Raw genomic sequence first — 17,665 nt, forward strand, 5'->3', positions numbered from 1 at the left:
TCTCTAAAAATATGTTTTTATAAATATAAATATCTTTATTTTACATATTTATTTATATATACACCGATCCGGCATAACATTATGACCATGACACGTGAAGTAAATAACACTGATTATCTCTTCATCACGGCACCTGTTAGTGGGTGGGATATATTAGGCAGCAAGTGAACATTTTGTCCTCAAAGTTGATGTGTTAGAAGCAGGAAAAATGGACGAGTGTAAGGATTTGAACGAGTTTGACAAGGGCCAAATTGTGATGGCTAGACGACTGGGTCAGAGCATCTCCAAAACTGCAGCTCTTGTGGGGTGTTGCCGGTCTACAGTGGTCAGTATCTATCAAAAGTGGTCCAAGGAAGGAACAGTGGTGAACCAGCGACAGGGTCATGGGCGGCCAAGGCTCATCAATGCACGTGGGGAGCGAAGGCTGGCCCGTGTGGTCCGATCCAACAGACAAGCTACTGTAGCTCAAATTGCTCAAGAAGTTAATGCTGGTTCTGATAGAAAGATGTCAGAATACACAGTGCATCGCAGTTTGTTGCGTATGGGGCTGCATAGCTGCAGATCAGTCGGGGTGCCCATGCTGACCCCATTCACCGCCGAAAGCGCCAACAGTGGGCACATGAACATCAGAACTGGACCACGGAGCAATGGAAGAAGGTGGTCTGGTCTGATGAATCACGTGGATGGCCGGGTGCGTCGGTTACCTGGGGAACACATGGCACAAGGATGCACTATGGGAAGAAGACAAGCCGGCGGAGGCAGTGTGATGCTTTGGACAATGTTCTGCTGGGAAAACTTGGGTCCTGCCATCCATGTGGGTGTTACTTTGACACGTACCACCTACCTAAGCATTGTTGCAGACCATGTACACCTTTTCATGGAAACAGTATTCCCTGGTGGCTGTGGCCTCTTTCAGCAGGATAATGCACTCTGCTACTAAGCAAAAATGGTTCAGGAATGGTTTGAGGAGCACAATGAGTTTGGGGTGTTGATTGTCCTCCAAATTCCCCATATCTCAATCCAATCGAGCGTCTGTGGGATGTGCTGAACAAACAAGTCCAATCCATGGAGGCACCACCTCGCAACTTACAGGACTTAAAGGATCTGCTGCTAACATCTTGGTGCCAGATACTACACCACACCTTCAGGGGTCTAGTGGAGTCCATGCCTCGACGGGTCAGGGCTGTTTTGGCAACAAAAAGGAGACCAACAAAATATTAGGAAGGTGGTCATAATGTTATACCTGATATGTGTATATATATTTTTTGCCATTACACACAATCCTTCCATCTAGTGGCTGTTTGGTGAAAGTGCAGTCTCTGACCTTTTCCTGTTCTGTCCTGATTCACTGAAAAATTTTCTTTTACAGGCATAGCACTTTATATACACACACAACTTTCCATTCTCACCCATAGATTCTCTGTATTTTAATTTTAATTCTTATTCTTTTTAAGTTTTTCCATGAAAAAAATGCACTTTCACCTTTTTTTTTTATTTTTTTGTTGTTGTTAGTTTTGTACTGAGTGTGTATTTATGTCTGTCAGCATACTGAAAGACCCCACAAAACCACAGTTCGTCCATCGCTGCCTTACATCCTGTTTCATTCTAAACACCTTGCAGCAATGTGCACCAACACAACATAATACCCACACCTTTATTAACACTATGAAGGGCTTGTTCGTACTGCTTTTAGCACAGAGTAAGTCTCTTTTTATTGATTTATTAATACATATTTGAAACATGTTTTATGTTCATCTGCCTTGTATTTTTAATTTAGTAAATTAAACCTAGGAATTTTTTGTCAATTTAGTCAATTTTATCTGTAGTTTTGCAATCATGTTAATGCATGTTAAATGACCTGTACTGGCATCACCTGAATCTCCTCCTTTTGTTCTCTCGTGAACTACATTCTCTTGATTCATTTGATATCTAACATTCACTCAGAATTTAACTCAAAATGTAAAAAAACAAAAAAACAAAACATGAAATATTGTTCCTTCCTGAGCAGAGAGTGAGAGATATAACCAGTAATCTCAGTGATTGTATCACAACTTTGCCAGTTTTCATCCAAAGATCCAGTTATGACAAACACTGAGGTCAAAACATTAAGAGAAAAAAAATTAAAAATTGAAACATATTGCAAATAGTTGGGTGAATTTTCATTTCATGTTGACTTTAAATGCTCGATTAATTTTGATGTTCATCTTTATTTATGCAATGTTTAAAACTGTGACTTTTTCTCTAGTAAGTATGCAGTTTCAGTGTGATAAAACAAAGATTCAAACCACAGTTGGAAGCGCATTCACTATTACCTGCACCTACAAATCATCCCAGTTCCGATTTAACAAGAAGTACTGGTGTGCTGGAGACTCCAGAGCCTCGTGTGAGGTTCTGATGGACACAGATGGATTCACACAGGCTGCGTACAAAACACGGGCTCAAATCATTGATAGAGTTTCTAGAGACTTGATTGTTAATGTAAGAGATCTAAAGTTGGACGACACTGGAATATATTGGGTGGCGATTGACAAAATTTATGCTGATATAATGACCAGGATCCAAGTTACAGTAACAAAAGGTAAGACTTTATTTTCATCATGTGAAGTATATCCTAAACCAGAGTGAGATGTTCGGTCTATTGCACCTGTAATTTTATTATTTTTTTATTACATTTTTACACATTTAAATCTTGATGTTTGACACAAGCAGAAATAGAATATCAGTTCTGTCATTAAGTGTTTGGCATGGTAATGGATATGACAATGTTGACATGTTTGGGCTTGGTGGAATAGATCTGCTGCTACGCTGCTGCTGCAGAGCAACTACGGTACTTGCTGCTGCCAATACATACACAAAAAGCTGTTGCATGCACAGTTTTGATCATTCTCTCGCGATGAGTTACAACTCCAATCTTTATATTCTTGTAGGCCTCCATTGTCGCTTTAGCTTGCTTGTGTTCTGGTCTGTTCTTGTGAATTAATGCCCCCAAGGCATGGTTGCCACCTTGTGGATAAAGTAATTACTGCAAAAAAAAAAAAAAAAAAATTAAATGTGCAACCTGCGCGTACAAGTATGCGCGGTTACAAAATTCCAGCAGTGCTCATACAGTACACGCATACTTTTTTAAAGCTGCAGTCCGTGATTTTTGGCCTTCTAGCGTTTAATAAACAGAACTGCACGCATCTTGCGGTTACTGTGATACTCTGCGGCGGGTCCTACCAGTCCGGTCTGAAATAGTCTGAATATAAACACTTACTATAAGTGTACCATAATGATTCAGGGTAAGACAAAAACACGGTTTGGAAAATGGATTCATGTTGTACATTCTCATATCATTTTTGCAAATTTTGAACACAAAAAAAGTTGCGGACAGCAGCTTTAATGACGAAATTCGCATCACGTGCACTATATGCTGACCCTCGCGTACGCATAAAAAGTGAACTATTCTTTGGGCTTCAAGCGGCAGTTCAGTCAGAAATGCATTATTGCGTTATTTTTTTTACTTACCACCGCATTTTTAGAAAGTCGTTTCATGGGTGAGATGCTGCAAAAGTTGCGAGACACGAGTGCAACAGCCAAACATGTCCGCCAAACATAAAAACAATAGGAAATAGCGCAATGGAATGCAAAAACCTGGAAAGAACTACTATTGTATGTTTGATATTTCATGTTTGCATGATGGAAGGTTGAAAGGCTGAATGGTGCTGTTTTCTGCTTTTACAAAGCATTTGCTATTGATAATAGCCTATTACTGTTGTTGTTTATTACTATTACTTTGTGGCTTAGAAATATTTAGCATTTTTCTTATTTTATATTATTTCTGAGTTTAAAGGATATGTTTAAGATAAGTTTGTTTAACATTTGGCTTCATATTTCATGCATATTTTGCATATTTAATCAAAATCGCCACCTTGAGGCATTTGTAGCTTCACTTTTTTACAGTGGAAGAGAGTGAAGGTACGTCGTCCATCTTTTTTTACAGTCTGTGGTGGAGTTGGCGAAAGTAGGAAGGTTGATGGTTTCTAAAAAGCACGCTGCAACAGCATATGCTGACCATGTACACAAAAAAAAAAGATACGTTGGATTTACTTACATTTTTTATGTCAACAGGTTCCACATAACTGGGTTATGTTACATTTAATTAACATTATTTCAGTAAACTTAAGTTTATTATATAAGGCCAATTCAATGCCATTTAGTTGAATCAGGTTAAAATTCTTAAAGGTGCCATCAAACGTTTTTTTACAAGATGTAATATAAGTCTAAGGTGTCCCCTGAATGTGTCTGTGAAGTTTCAGCTCAAAATACCCCATAGATTTTTTTTAAATAATTTTTTTAACTGCCTATTTTGGGGCATAATTAGAAATGCGCCGATTCAGGGCTGCTGCCCCTTTAATTGCTCGCGCTCTCCGCCCCCCCAGAGCTCTCTACTCTATCATTGTATAAACAAAGTTTACACAGCTAATATAACCCTCAAAATGGATCTTTACAAAGTGTTCGTCATGCAGCATGTCTAATCGCGTAAGTTTGGTATTTATTTGGATGTTTACATTTGATTCTGAATGAGTTTGAGGCTGTGCTCCGTGGCTAACGGCTAATGCTACACTGTTGGAGAGATTTATAAAGAATGAAGTTGTGTCTATGAATTATACAGACTGCAAGTGAGATTCGCCTGTCAAAGCCACTGGAAGGCAAGCCTGCAACCTTTAGCCAAAAAAGCGTAACGGCTAAAGCTAACGCTCCACCCCCCAACAATTACGCAGGGAATGAGACCGGAGGCTGTTTTTTGAATGGAAGTCAATGGATGAGAGGCTTCACTATGCTGATTAAACAGCTTTTGTGGGGAAATAGCTAATCATTTAATTAATGGACAGCCTGTTTGCTAATCTTCAGAATGTTTTACACTAAACAATACTTTCGTTGGGAACTATGTAGATTTTAGCTTGATAAAAATGTATTTTTTTAAGAGAAGGCAGACTAGGGAACTTTGCGACTGACGTCACTGCCATTACACGATAGGCTGAGAGGTGCCACACGTGATTAAGTTAGCCGTTACGCTTTTTCCAATGATAAGAGATACAGACCCTCTTATCTCCCTATTATATACAATCTCTGTGCCTGTTCTTCGGAGGTCTTTTAAACAAATTAAATTTATATAAGAAAGAGGAAACAATGGAGCTTGAGACTCACTGTATGTCATTTCCATGTAGCTACTGAACTCTTGTTATTCAACTATGCCGAGGTAAATTCAATTTTCAATTCGATGGCACCTTTAATTTGTCAAAAACTACAGTTCAATTATCCTAAAATTAATATCAAACAAAAAATAAAATAAGTAATCCAGTTTAATTGATCATTTTATTTAGTGAATGCATTCAAGAGCAATTTTCACAATTTTTATAAAAATAAGTAATAATAGTTTAACAAAATCTTTACTCTGTAAAGACTTATTGTAAAGACTATATTGTTAGGCATTAATCAGAAGACAGTTTTGATCTGTCTATCGCATGCCCAAAGTACTTGTTTTTATTATTAAAACAACTTTAATCAACCCAAGCACACGCTCAACACTTTACCACAATGCTAACCCCAAAACTATTAACATAAAAGGAACTTTTAAATACCAACATAATAGAAAGTAAACATTAAAAACTCTCTCCATTTTCTCATCTTGCTAAAAACTGCTTAAAATAACTGCTTAAAATATTCCAACATTTACTCTCCCAGATCAGCCCCTTTGCAAAGAATGATGGGAAGTAAAAGTCCTGTTTGATTTACTTCATTGAAACATGCTATTTTAATATGAAAACATAAAGTTAAAAGTAATCGTTTTAAGTCAATTTAACATGAAGCAATTAAATTTAAACCAGAAACCTAATACAATGGTGTTGAATCAAAATAAGTTGTTTAAATAAAGTGGTAAACAGCATCAAAAATCGTTTTTATGAGTGTATTTGAAGGTTGAGCAGCAAGCTCACTGGCTATAGATAGAGCAAGAACCAATCAGCTCTGCCCTATAGAGAACAATGTGACTGCAAGCAGATTAAGTTTAGGACCTCTCAGTCTGCGCAATTTAGAGTTTCATGACAGAACTTTGTATTTCATTTCAGAGCCTGTAATGAAACCAAACGTTTGGCCTCTCAGTTCACTGGAGATGACATGCTGGGGACAACTAATTGTGTTTCGCTGTGGGAGTAAGAGAGGAACAGATGTGCAGTACACTTGGTACAGAGTTGGACACCCAAACAACATTGTCCTGCAGCATTCCACTGATCTCCACCTCCATTGTTCAAACATAACTGAAGACAGCCAACTTTTCTGCTTAGCCTCGAATGATGTCAGCAGCCAAAACAGCGAATTTATTTCTCTGCACCTAATTCAGCCTGCAGACAAGAACTGTGTTTATCTCATCTCATCAAAGGGTGAGTTTAACCTGTTCATTGATTGTATATATTAAGTTTTTACATTGTTCTCTGAAATTCTTGATTCTGACTAGCCAGTCGTGTCATTTAGCGGTCAGTTATTTTCGAATATTCACCATCATTGATGGCAACACCAACCCAATTTCACAGGGTAAAGTAATAATATACGAGGTTAAAAATTCATATGAAAATATAGTTTGGTTTTTTTTTAAAAGTAATCATGAATTTTCACCCCTAAACATAAGTATCACTGGGGCATGAACAGATTGTAAGAAAATGTGGTATAAATAAGCCACCAATTCGCCAAAACATAAAATAGTTACAAATTATCATGAGATGGTGTTGGCAATGCTATCAGACCACTCATTCAGCATTCAGCATAATTTGTCATATTTTACACTGCAGACTCTCGCTCTCATTTCATACTAACGCAAACTGGCACCATTTTGCATTTTAGTTATCGATTGCAGTGAAAATGATTTCAGATATTAATGTGGCTTCTGTATTAATATTAGACCAACTTTAATATTGTAATGATTGTTATGTTGTTAGGCCAGTTGTTTCATACAATGCAATGGTGTAGCTAATCATTAACTTCTGAGTACACTAGTTTTACTTTGCATGGATGGACATGATGTAGCATTTCTAAAAAAATTTAAAGTAATGTTTATGTAATTTTGTGATGTGTTGTTTATATGGATGTCTGACAAGAGGATGGACCTCTCTTTGTTGATTAGCTCTCTCTAGCTATGACTGCATAAGAAGCACAACATCACTCTCAACATCCATCCAAACTACAGAGAAATTACTGAGATCTGCAACAGTCTCTCAACTCACATGGAGTCAGAATAAGACAATGTAAGTTAGTCAGAGGTGAACAGAAAGCTGTGCTTGAAAACTCATACTTCTTTTCATGCTTTAATTCCAAACCTGTAACTTTATGTGGAACAAAAGTATTGATAGTAAAAATTTTGCAGCATAATTGTTTCAATGCAATTCTAACAAATGGGAACTCGCAACAGTTCGAAACAAATGTTTGTATGTTAGAAGGCTGAAAACTCTTTATGATCTTGTTCTAGGTCTTGGTCTGGCCTACCACTGTGGTATGAGTGTCTTCATTGGTTTCTCTTCTCAGCTATGATTACCATCTTATATGTAGTGCACACATGCTTAAAATTAACGTCCAGAAGGCTTAGGGCTCAAGTCAAACACGCCAAACACATCTGACTGAGAACCATGGTCACATCTTCATTACAAGTGTGTTTTTATTCATGGTGTACATGTAAAGTTTGCATTGTTTGACTTCATGTCTAGTTACTGTACATGTCAACACTGAATTGATATTTCTTGTCTTTATCCACAAGGTGTGCAATTAATTTAGCCCCTAACTGCTTAATTCCATTCAAACTTGGTTACATATTTCAGCTTTAGGTGTACTGACTTTATTAAAAAAAAAAAAAGATCAAGTATCCGCTTTGTATATTGAAAGAAAACACCACAATATGCTCACATTACCTGCAGATATCAACATTAATGCATTAAACATTGTCAAGCGTCTTATCCTTGCGCACAAGCTGGCTATATCCTGTTGTTCCCACCAACTCACTCAATGGCATCGAAATTCACATTCAAGATTGAAACTGAAAGTGACTCCTGGTATCTTGCCTGCCCTTCCTGAAAGGAAGATATCACACACAGTGAAATATTGTTGAAATTATTTTGTTATTTTGTAAGTTGTTTTTTAAATAAAGTTTGAGGAAGCTTGGTGGTGGTGGTGTTGTTGATCCGTGACCATGGTGTGCTGTAGTCCGTATATAGCCAACTGTTAGCTTTTTATATCTGACGACTTTATTTAGGCTTCAAAATGTATATATGTTGTGTTAACTTGTAAAGATTATCTTGATAGACAAAACGTGTAAGTGTCATAACCCTTTGTTAAACACAGAGCTTATTTTTTGCGATTTTTCCAAAAGTCTATGGAGAAAATGCATAGGCTTTCGATCGAGGGAACCCGTGTGCCGCTAACTTCTGGGTTGGCCTACAAAAACACGTCATCCCTGAGGTACTCTACTGCCGTGGATCCGCTCCTTGGCTACCAATGAGAGGAACGTCTGCACCTCGTCTACTGACCACGTTACAGTCATCTCTTTTTACAATTTGCGTGCGACAGTCATTTAAATCAAGTACCATCAAACAAATGGTACTGTGGTGGCTGTTATTGATATTTAAATCTAGCGGGTTTGGTGTCTCATGTTTCAAATCCAATGGCGCTGGTAATGAAGATTCTCTCTGACCAATCAGTGATCTGCAGTGTTTACATTTTAGTCACATTTTAGTATCGATACGGCTCGCCTATGGCGCTTCATGCAATCGCCACCAAACTTGGTCAACATGAAACAAAGACACTGAAGATGCTAAATTGCGAATGATTGTAATATATCTTGAACAGTGGTACCAATGGCGAGGGATTAAAGTAAGGACAAAAAAGGGAAACAGGAAGTGTCTCATATCGTGTAAAATCATTGTTTGATTTAAATTAAATTAAGGTTGTATGTTGCCCGGCATGCACAGGTTTTTAAGGGCAGCCAGTATTAACGTCTGGATGTGCACAGCTGAATCATCAGACTAGGTAAGCAAGCAAGGACAACAGCGAAAAATGGCAGATGGAGCAATAATAACTGACATGATCCATGATATCATGATATTTTTAGTGATATTTGTAAATTGTCTTTCTAAATGTTTCGTTAGGATGTTGCTAATGTACTGTTAAATGTGGTTGAAGTTACCATCGTTTCTTACTGTATTCACGGAGACAAGAGCCGTCACTATTTTCATTTTTAAACACTTGCAGTCTGTATAATTCATAAACACAACTTCAATCGGTGAATCGGTGCATAGTTAATGATGCCTCAAAATAGGCAGTTAAAAAAATTAATAAAAAAAAATCTATGGGGTATTTTGAGCTGAAACTTCACAGACACATTCCGGGGACACCTTAGACTTATATTACATCGTGTAGAACGTTCTAGGGCACCTTTAAGGCAATTCTAAGATGACATTCTATGCGTTTGTCTTTACTAATGTCTGTCAATCATCATTAGAGCACCACCCTCAGGCTGAATAATGCAAGGACATTAGAATTCTGCCAAAAGTATGTCTGATGTGTTCAGTGATTACAATATAAAGCTTACAAAATGTTTATAATAAACTAGCGCTAAGACCCAGACTCTGCCCTACCTAAATTTACAGCCAGGAGCCACTACTGCATACCGAGCTGTACCATTCAGTGGAAAAGTGCCATTATATTAAACCAGTAAAACAAAAAGCATTATTTAAAAAAATAGTAACCACATACTTATTTCAAGCTGCAATGCTGGCAGTTTACACAAAATAATAATTTGATTCCTGCTAAAAAAAAAAACAAAAAAAAAGTTGTTCAAGCTATTTGTTAGGAGAATATTTAGGAGAATATTTTTCCAAGTTGTTTTTTAGCGGATCAAGTTACATGAGAGAGAGGATTTCCACTAGTGTACACCCATCCTGTCCCATGTTTTTCTTATTTTTACGAACACTGTTGAGGATACACAAATTCTGAAGGTGCTTCTGTGTGTGTGAGTAAAGTTGCATGTTTTTTGTTTGAGCTTTTTGTTTGTATTCTTAAACTCTGTTATTCTTAGCATTACGTTTTAGAGATTGTAGGATATATTTCTGCAAAAAAAAAAAAGACTTCTACAACTTTAAACATTTACACTGAAAAATAACAAAAAAATCACATTTTAAAATGTTCTTTAGTCAGAGATGAAAATGCTATTTGTTTTTTGTTGTTAAAAACATCTTTAATTAAAAAAAAAAACTTTGAAGATATAAAAACATTTTATTGTCTGTAGATTCTTTTAATGTTTAAAAATGAGAAATATAACCAAACTCACATATCACATATTATTCACATATCAAATGACTCCAGTCATGTTGTAGAAAAAGCCATTTTATTCTACATGGAGCGGGTTGCCCCCACAACGTGAGAATCGTCTCGAACCCAAGAATGTTCATCATAATGTTGTCCCACTACTGTCTGTTTTTGAGCTACAGAAAACAAATCACTCTTTAACTATTTTAGGCAAGTTCACCAACGCTCAGAGAGTATGGGATTTAAGTTGCAGTATCTCTGTGCCGCTGCCCTCTTCCTGTGTCTGATGGAAGCTGTGAATATCAGAGGCGAGTGTGATACTTATCAGCCATTTCATTTTGGTCACTGTTTGAAATACAAATAATTGTATCAACAAATAGAATGACATGCTTTGGTATATTACTGAGATTTCATTTAAGGACAATCTATAATATTGTGAAATGCATAGATCTGAAATAAATAACCTTTTGTAATTTGATGGAACAGAAAAAGGTAAATAAGCTGACAAGTTATGAATAACATCTAAAAACCAAAATGATTTGAGTTATATGGAGGGCCAAAACAACATTCTTAACTGTTTACAACCAGAATTCTGGAAAAGTTGGGACGTTTTTTTTTTTTAAATTTCAATAAAATGAAAACTAAAATACTTTCAAATCACATGAGCCAATATTTTATTCACAATAGAACATAGATAACATAACAAATGTTTAAACTGAGAAATTTTAAACTTTTATCCACCAAATAAGCTCATTTCAAATTTGATGCCTGCTACAGGTCTCAAAAAAAGTTGGCATGGGGGCAATAAATGGCTGAAAAAGCAAGAAATTTGAAAAGATTGAGCTGGGAGAACATCTAGCAACTAATTAAGTTAATTGATATCAGGTCTGTAACATGATTAGCTATAAAAGGGATGTCTTAGAGAGGCAGAGTCTCTCCGAAGTAAAGATGGACACCGCTCTCCAATCTGTGAAAGAGTGCATAAAAAGATTGTGCAATACTTAAAAACAATATTCCTCAACATCAAATTGCAAAGGCTTTGCAAATCTCTTCATCTACAGTGCATCAAAAGATTCTGAGAAACTGGAGAAATCTCTGTGCATTCGGGCCCTCAGGCGACACTGCACCACTCATCAGTATGATTGTGTCAATAACATTACTTAAAAGGGGCCCAGGAATATTTCCGGAAACCGCTGTCGGTAAACGCAATCCGCCGTGCCATCTGCAAATGCCAACTAAAGCTCTATCATGCAAAAAGGAAGCTGTTTGTGAACATGTTCCAGAAGTGATGGTATCTCTGATGATATGGGGGCGCATAAGTGCATACGTTATGGGCAGCTTGCTTGATTTGGAAGGCACTATGAAAGCTGAAAGATATATAAAGGTTTCCAGACGACGTCTATTTCAGGGAGGCCTTGTGTATTTCAACAAGACAATGCAAAACTACATACTGCAGCTATTACAACAGCATGGATTCGTTGTAGAAGAGTCCGGGTGCTGAATTGGCCTGCCTGCAGTCCAGATCTTTCACCTATAGAGAACATTTGGCGCATCAATACGAAAAATACGTCAAAGATGACCACAAACTCTTCAGCAGCTGGAAACCTATATCAGGCAAGAATTGGACCAAATTCCAACACCAAAACTCCAGAAACTCATAACCTCGCTGCCCAGATGAAACATGCCACCCCGTCCCAACTATTTTGAGACCTGTAACAGGCATCAAATTTGAAATGAGCTCATTTTGTGCATAAAACTGTAAAAAAAAAAAAAAAAATCCGTTTAAACATTTATGTTATCTATGTTCTATTGTGAATAAAACATTGGCTCATGTGATTTGAAAGTCTTTTAGTTTTCATTTTATTTAAATATAAAAAACGTCCCAACTTTTCCGCAATTCGGGTTGTATTTCACCTGGCATATTCCTGTAAACAAGAATCCCAAACACATCACTTTATAATGATAATATAACTTGCCACACAGCAAAAGCCTCCACAAAATTTTAGGTACACATTTAACACAAAGACTAAGAAAAACAGTAGCATGTATAGGCCAATACATAACACATGTAATTTTTGTCATTTATCTGAATGGCAGAGTTGCCCAGTTAATGACTACTGGAATACTGATTCAGATGATAAGCGGGTGATTTGTTCTTCTCCACAGCACAGTGTACATCAGTGTACATTTGCATTCAGGAATGCCATCTTGTCCGAATCTTATCTCTCAACTCAGTTTCCCAGATGGCTTAATCCATAACATTTGAGTGTAAAATTGGACATAGACCAGTTTACTCAAGACTAGAGTAGTAGTGCAAATAATGATGATGATGGTTAAAACTGTATTGCATCAGATTACTGTAATGTTTTGTGTTTTTCTCCACAGCACAGTGTACACTGCCTTTTTTTGAATCAAGAAATGTCGACTTGTCCGGCTCTTTTTTCTCTACTCATAGTTTCCCAGATGGATCTATTGTAACATTCGAGTGTATAATTGGACATAAACCAGTTAACTCAAGAGCATCTAAATCTGTTACTTGTGAGGGAAACCAGTGGACAAGTCTGGAATTAACTTGCACAAGTATGTACTATCAATAAATATGTTTTATGAGTACCCTACATTCATAAATGACGCTAAAATGCCTTACAATGTTTGTTTGTTTGAAATACAGTACAGTCCAAAAGTTTGGAACCACTAAGATTTTTAATGTTTTTAAAAGAAGTTTCGTCTGCTCACCAAGGCTACATTTATTTAATTAAAAATACAGTAAAAAACAGTAATATTGTGAAATATTATTACAATTTAAAATAACTGTGTACTATTTAAATATATTTGACAAAGTAATTTATTCCTGTGATGCAAAGCTGAATTTTCAGCATCGTTACTCCAGTCTTCAGTGTCACATGATCCTTCAGAAATCATTCTAATATGCTGATTTGCTGCTCAGTAAACATTTATGATTATTTTCAATGTTGAAAACAGTTGTGTACTTTTTTTTCAGGATTCCTTGATGAATAGAAAGTTCAAAAGAACAGCATTTATCTGAAATACAAACGCTTCTGTAGCATTATACACTACCGTTCAAAAGTTTGGGGTCAGTAAGAATTTTTATTTTTATTTTTTTGAAAAGAAATTAAAGAAATGAATACTTTTATTCAGCAAGGATGCATTAAATCAATCAAAAGTGGCAGTAAAGACATTTATAATGTTACAAAAGATTAGATTTCAGATAAACACTGTTCTTTTGAACTTTCTATTCATCAAATAATCCTGAAAAAAAATATTGTACACAAATATTTTGTACAATTGTACACATTAAATGTTTCTTGAGCAGCAGATCAGCATATTAGAATGATTTCTGAAGGATCATGTGACACTGAAGACTGGAGTAATGATGCTGAAAATTCAGCTTTGCCATCACAGGAATAAATTACTTTGTGAAATATATTCAAATAGAAAACAGTTATTTTAAATTGTAATAATATTTCACAATATTACTGTTTTTTACTGTATTTTTAATTAAATAAATGTAGCCTTGGTGAGCAGACGAAACTTCTTTTAAAAAACATTAAAAATCTTAGTGGTTCCAAACTTTTGGACTGTACCAGTGGCGGCTGGTGCAAAAAAAATTTTTGGTGGGGCGCAATTTTTTTTATTTTTTTTAAGAAATGCAGGAATGAATAGGCTAATTGTTAAATAATCATTTAACAAGTGATATAATAATGTATCATTACTGCTTATCTAAAAAATGTTAAATTCAGTATTTAAAGCATGCCATAGGGCTGGGATCTAAAAAGAATATATCTGTTTTTAATTAAAAAAATATATATTTCACATTCTGCCCAATATTGTCCTAGAAACAATGTTCATATTGAAGGCTATAAAAAACAAACATGAATGTAACTGTGTAGTATATGCTATATTATGTGCAAAAAAAGGGGTCAAATCACATTAGGCCTAGGCTACATTCTAAAATTGTAACTTTACAATCTAAAAACAAAATGTTTTTTAAAGCAGAAGTTAAATACACTAAACTAAAAATGAAAATAAATAAAAACAAAAGAAACTAATTATTATTATTTTGATTACCCTATTAACAGTCACTTTACACAGTTACTGCTATCATACAAATACACTTAGTTGTATTTTCGAAATTCTACATATGGCATAATTATGTTTTCCAACAAAAACAAATTTTCAACAACAAATATTTTTAGCAAAATGTATTTGACTCAGATTGAACGCCGTCTGTTTGGCGCGCATGCTCGCGGCGGCGCTCGTTCACGGAAGTTTGTCTTGCTGAAGGCTCGTCCACGCCTGGCTGCAAAATGGAAATATTTTCTCGACTTTCTAACATTTGCAGATGGAGAATATACCTGTGAAATGTAAATATGCACTGAGGAAATTATTGGATGTCACTTCAGCTTAAAAAAAATATTAATAGAGGTCTGTTTGTTTCCACCAATCGCTGCACAGGTTAAGGTTACGTATGATGACGAAGGCACGTTAGTGCGAGCCCTCCCGGAACCCATAGAGATTGCATTGCAGTGCCTGCAGTTCGAAAAAAAAGTTCTTTGAATGGAAGTCTATGGGAGCAGTCGGGTATGGAAGGCCGTTTCAGCATAAAAACGTTCCAGCGTTACTCGTCATAATTATATTTTTACTAGTAACAATTAAATTAAAGAGCTCTATAATTTAATTTATACTAGTAACAATTACGATTACAGAGCTCTATAATTCAATTTTTACTAGTAACAATTATAATTGTAGAGCTCTCTAATTCGGTTTTTACTAGTCACAATAACAATTATAGAGCTCTACAATTAAATTTTTACTAGTAACAATTACAATTACAGAGCTCTATAATTAAATTTTTACTAGTAACAATTATGATTATAGAGCTCTCTAATTCAATTGTTACTAGTAACAATTCCAATTAGAGAGCTCTACAATTCATTTATTACTAGTCATATGTCTCCATTGACTTCCATTCATTTTTAATTATAGAGCTCTGTAATTCAATTGTTACTAGTAACAATTGGGATTATAGAGCTCTCTAATTGAATTCTTACTAGTAACAATTACAATTATAGAGCTCTCTAATTCAATTTTTACTAGTAACAATTACAATTATAGAGCTCTCTAATTGAATTCTTACTAGTAACAATTACAATTATAGAGCTCTCTAATTGAATTCTTACTAGTAACAATTACAATTATAGAGCTCTCTAATTGAATTCTTACTAGTAACAATTACAATTATAGAGCTCTCTAACTGAATTCTTACTAGTAACAATTGAATTACAGAGCTCTTCAATTGATTTATTACTAGTAAAAATACACATTAAAGATATGTGTAATTGCAGAGCTCTATAATTCAATTACAGAGCTCTCTAATTCAATTGTTACTAGTAACAATTGAATTAGAGAGCTCTCTAATCGTAATTGTTACTAGTAACAATTGAATTACAGAGCTCTCTAATCATAATTGCTACTAGTAACAATTGAATTAGAGAGCTCTGTAATTCAATTAGAGAGCTCTATAATCAAATTGTTACTAGTAAGAATTCAATTGTAGAGCTCTCTAATTGCAATTCTTACTAGTAATAATTAAATTATAGAGCTCTCTAATTCAATTGTTACTAGTAACAATTGAATTAGAGAGCTCTATAATTGAATTACAGAGCTCTCTAATTGAATTGTTACTAGTAAGAATTAAGTTACAGAGCTCTATAATTCAGTTCTTACTAGTAACAATTAGAATTAGAGAGCTCTGTAATTGCAATCTTACTAGTACAAATTGAATTACAGAGCTCTACAATAGCAATTCTTACTAGTAACAATTGCATTACAGAGCTCTGTATTCGGCGACATATCATTATGCTAATCGTGCCTTATGCATATTCAACTGGGGTCAGTGGCGTAACTTTGTTTTACAAAGTGGGTGGGACAAGAATGTGTATGGGTGGTGGGGGGGGGGGTAATGTTGTATTATTATTACAATAATAATGATATGATATTAAAATTATAAATGTGTTCAAATATGATAGTTTTCCTACATCTACTATAATACAATGTCGTTAGTCTCGAGAGTATGTACATTAGTTAATAAATACGACGATCCGTCTTTGATGATTAAATGTCCTGATGGACTAGTGGCAGTTTCTCCGATTAGAATGTAAGAGATTCCCGGTTCTAATCCGACGAAGTGATTTTTTTTTTTTTTTTTTTCTCATTAAAACCAAAGATTTTCATCAGTGATTGTATATCAAGAGCAGTGACACGTTTATATGTATTTTGTTTTTTGTGATTTCAACGTATGGAATAGAGAGTCTCCGCAACAGCGATAGATTGAAGTGCTAATCCGTGTGCACGAGCGCTGTGAACCCTGTTGCACGCGCCTCTGATAACAACGAGCACTCAACAACAACATAATTTCAAAAAACAACATACCCCAGCGCCAAATCGCCTATTATTAACACAATTTGATAATCAATTCAATAGAGGTGTTTATTTTGTATTAGATATCCGCGATAATCATTCTATTATTGCATAACAATACTAAACACTGTAAATATTTAAAATGAATTTATAGTCCTTAATATCAAGTTTGTCAAAACACTTTGGGTGGCTTAGGGCATTTCACCCTATATTATGTCCAGTGATATGGAGTGTTCTTGGCTCTTAGCTTTACCAATATACAAAGGTGAATGAATATAACGACTAAATATAGGCTTTCATCTCAGGCATCATCTTAATTTTGCTTTAATGTGAACATGATTAATATGTTACCTAAGTCTGTAAAATATTTCAGGATACTTTAGAACCACGCTACAGGGCTTTTATTTTGAAACGCACTTTTGTAGGCGGGAAATCTGCAATCTGTTTTGCATCTCATGAATAGGAGTTTTTACTAGTAATAATACAATTATAGAGCTCTGTAATTAGAATTGCTACTAGTAAGAATTGAATTAAAGAGCTCTCTAATTCAGTTTTTACTAGTAACAATTATAATTAGAGAGCTCTATAATTCAGTTTTTACTAGTAACAATTGAATTAGAGAGCTCTCTAGTGGAATTGTAGAGCTCTGCAATTGGATTATTACTAGTAACAATTGAATTACAGAGCTCTGCAATTGAATTCTTACTAGTAATAAATGAATTGCAGAGCTCTCTAATTGGAATTGTTACTAGTAAAAACTGAATTATAGAGCTCTACAATTCAGTTGTTACTAGTAAGAATACAATTGCAGAGCTCTATAATTCAATTAGAGAGCTCTACAATCATAATTGTTACTAGTAAAAAATGAATTATAGAGCTCTCTAATTGTAATTGT

At 35.2% G+C, this 17,665-nt stretch overlaps 1 protein-coding gene across 1 annotated transcript in view; it reads left to right on the plus strand.

The window, feature by feature from the left end:
* Positions 1-1,650: 1,650 nt before the first annotated feature.
* Positions 1,651-17,665, plus strand: part of LOC125260747 (sushi, von Willebrand factor type A, EGF and pentraxin domain-containing protein 1-like) — a 41,944-nt gene continuing 25,929 nt past the window's right edge. Inside the window, exons 1-8 of the mRNA XM_048179245.1 lie at positions 1,651-1,699; positions 2,246-2,578; positions 6,111-6,422; positions 7,160-7,280; positions 7,502-7,646; positions 9,951-10,033; positions 10,540-10,637; positions 12,715-12,909. Of these exons, the coding sequence (XP_048035202.1) occupies positions 1,666-1,699; positions 2,246-2,578; positions 6,111-6,422; positions 7,160-7,280; positions 7,502-7,646; positions 9,951-10,033; positions 10,540-10,637; positions 12,715-12,909 (1,321 nt within the window). The 5' untranslated portion in view covers positions 1,651-1,665. The remainder of the gene's footprint in view (positions 1,700-2,245; positions 2,579-6,110; positions 6,423-7,159; positions 7,281-7,501; positions 7,647-9,950; positions 10,034-10,539; positions 10,638-12,714; positions 12,910-17,665) is intronic.

The sequence above is a fragment of the Megalobrama amblycephala genome, linkage group LG24 (assembly GCF_018812025.1).
Source record: "Megalobrama amblycephala isolate DHTTF-2021 linkage group LG24, ASM1881202v1, whole genome shotgun sequence".
In the NCBI taxonomy this organism is placed as follows: domain Eukaryota; kingdom Metazoa; phylum Chordata; class Actinopteri; order Cypriniformes; family Xenocyprididae; genus Megalobrama; species Megalobrama amblycephala.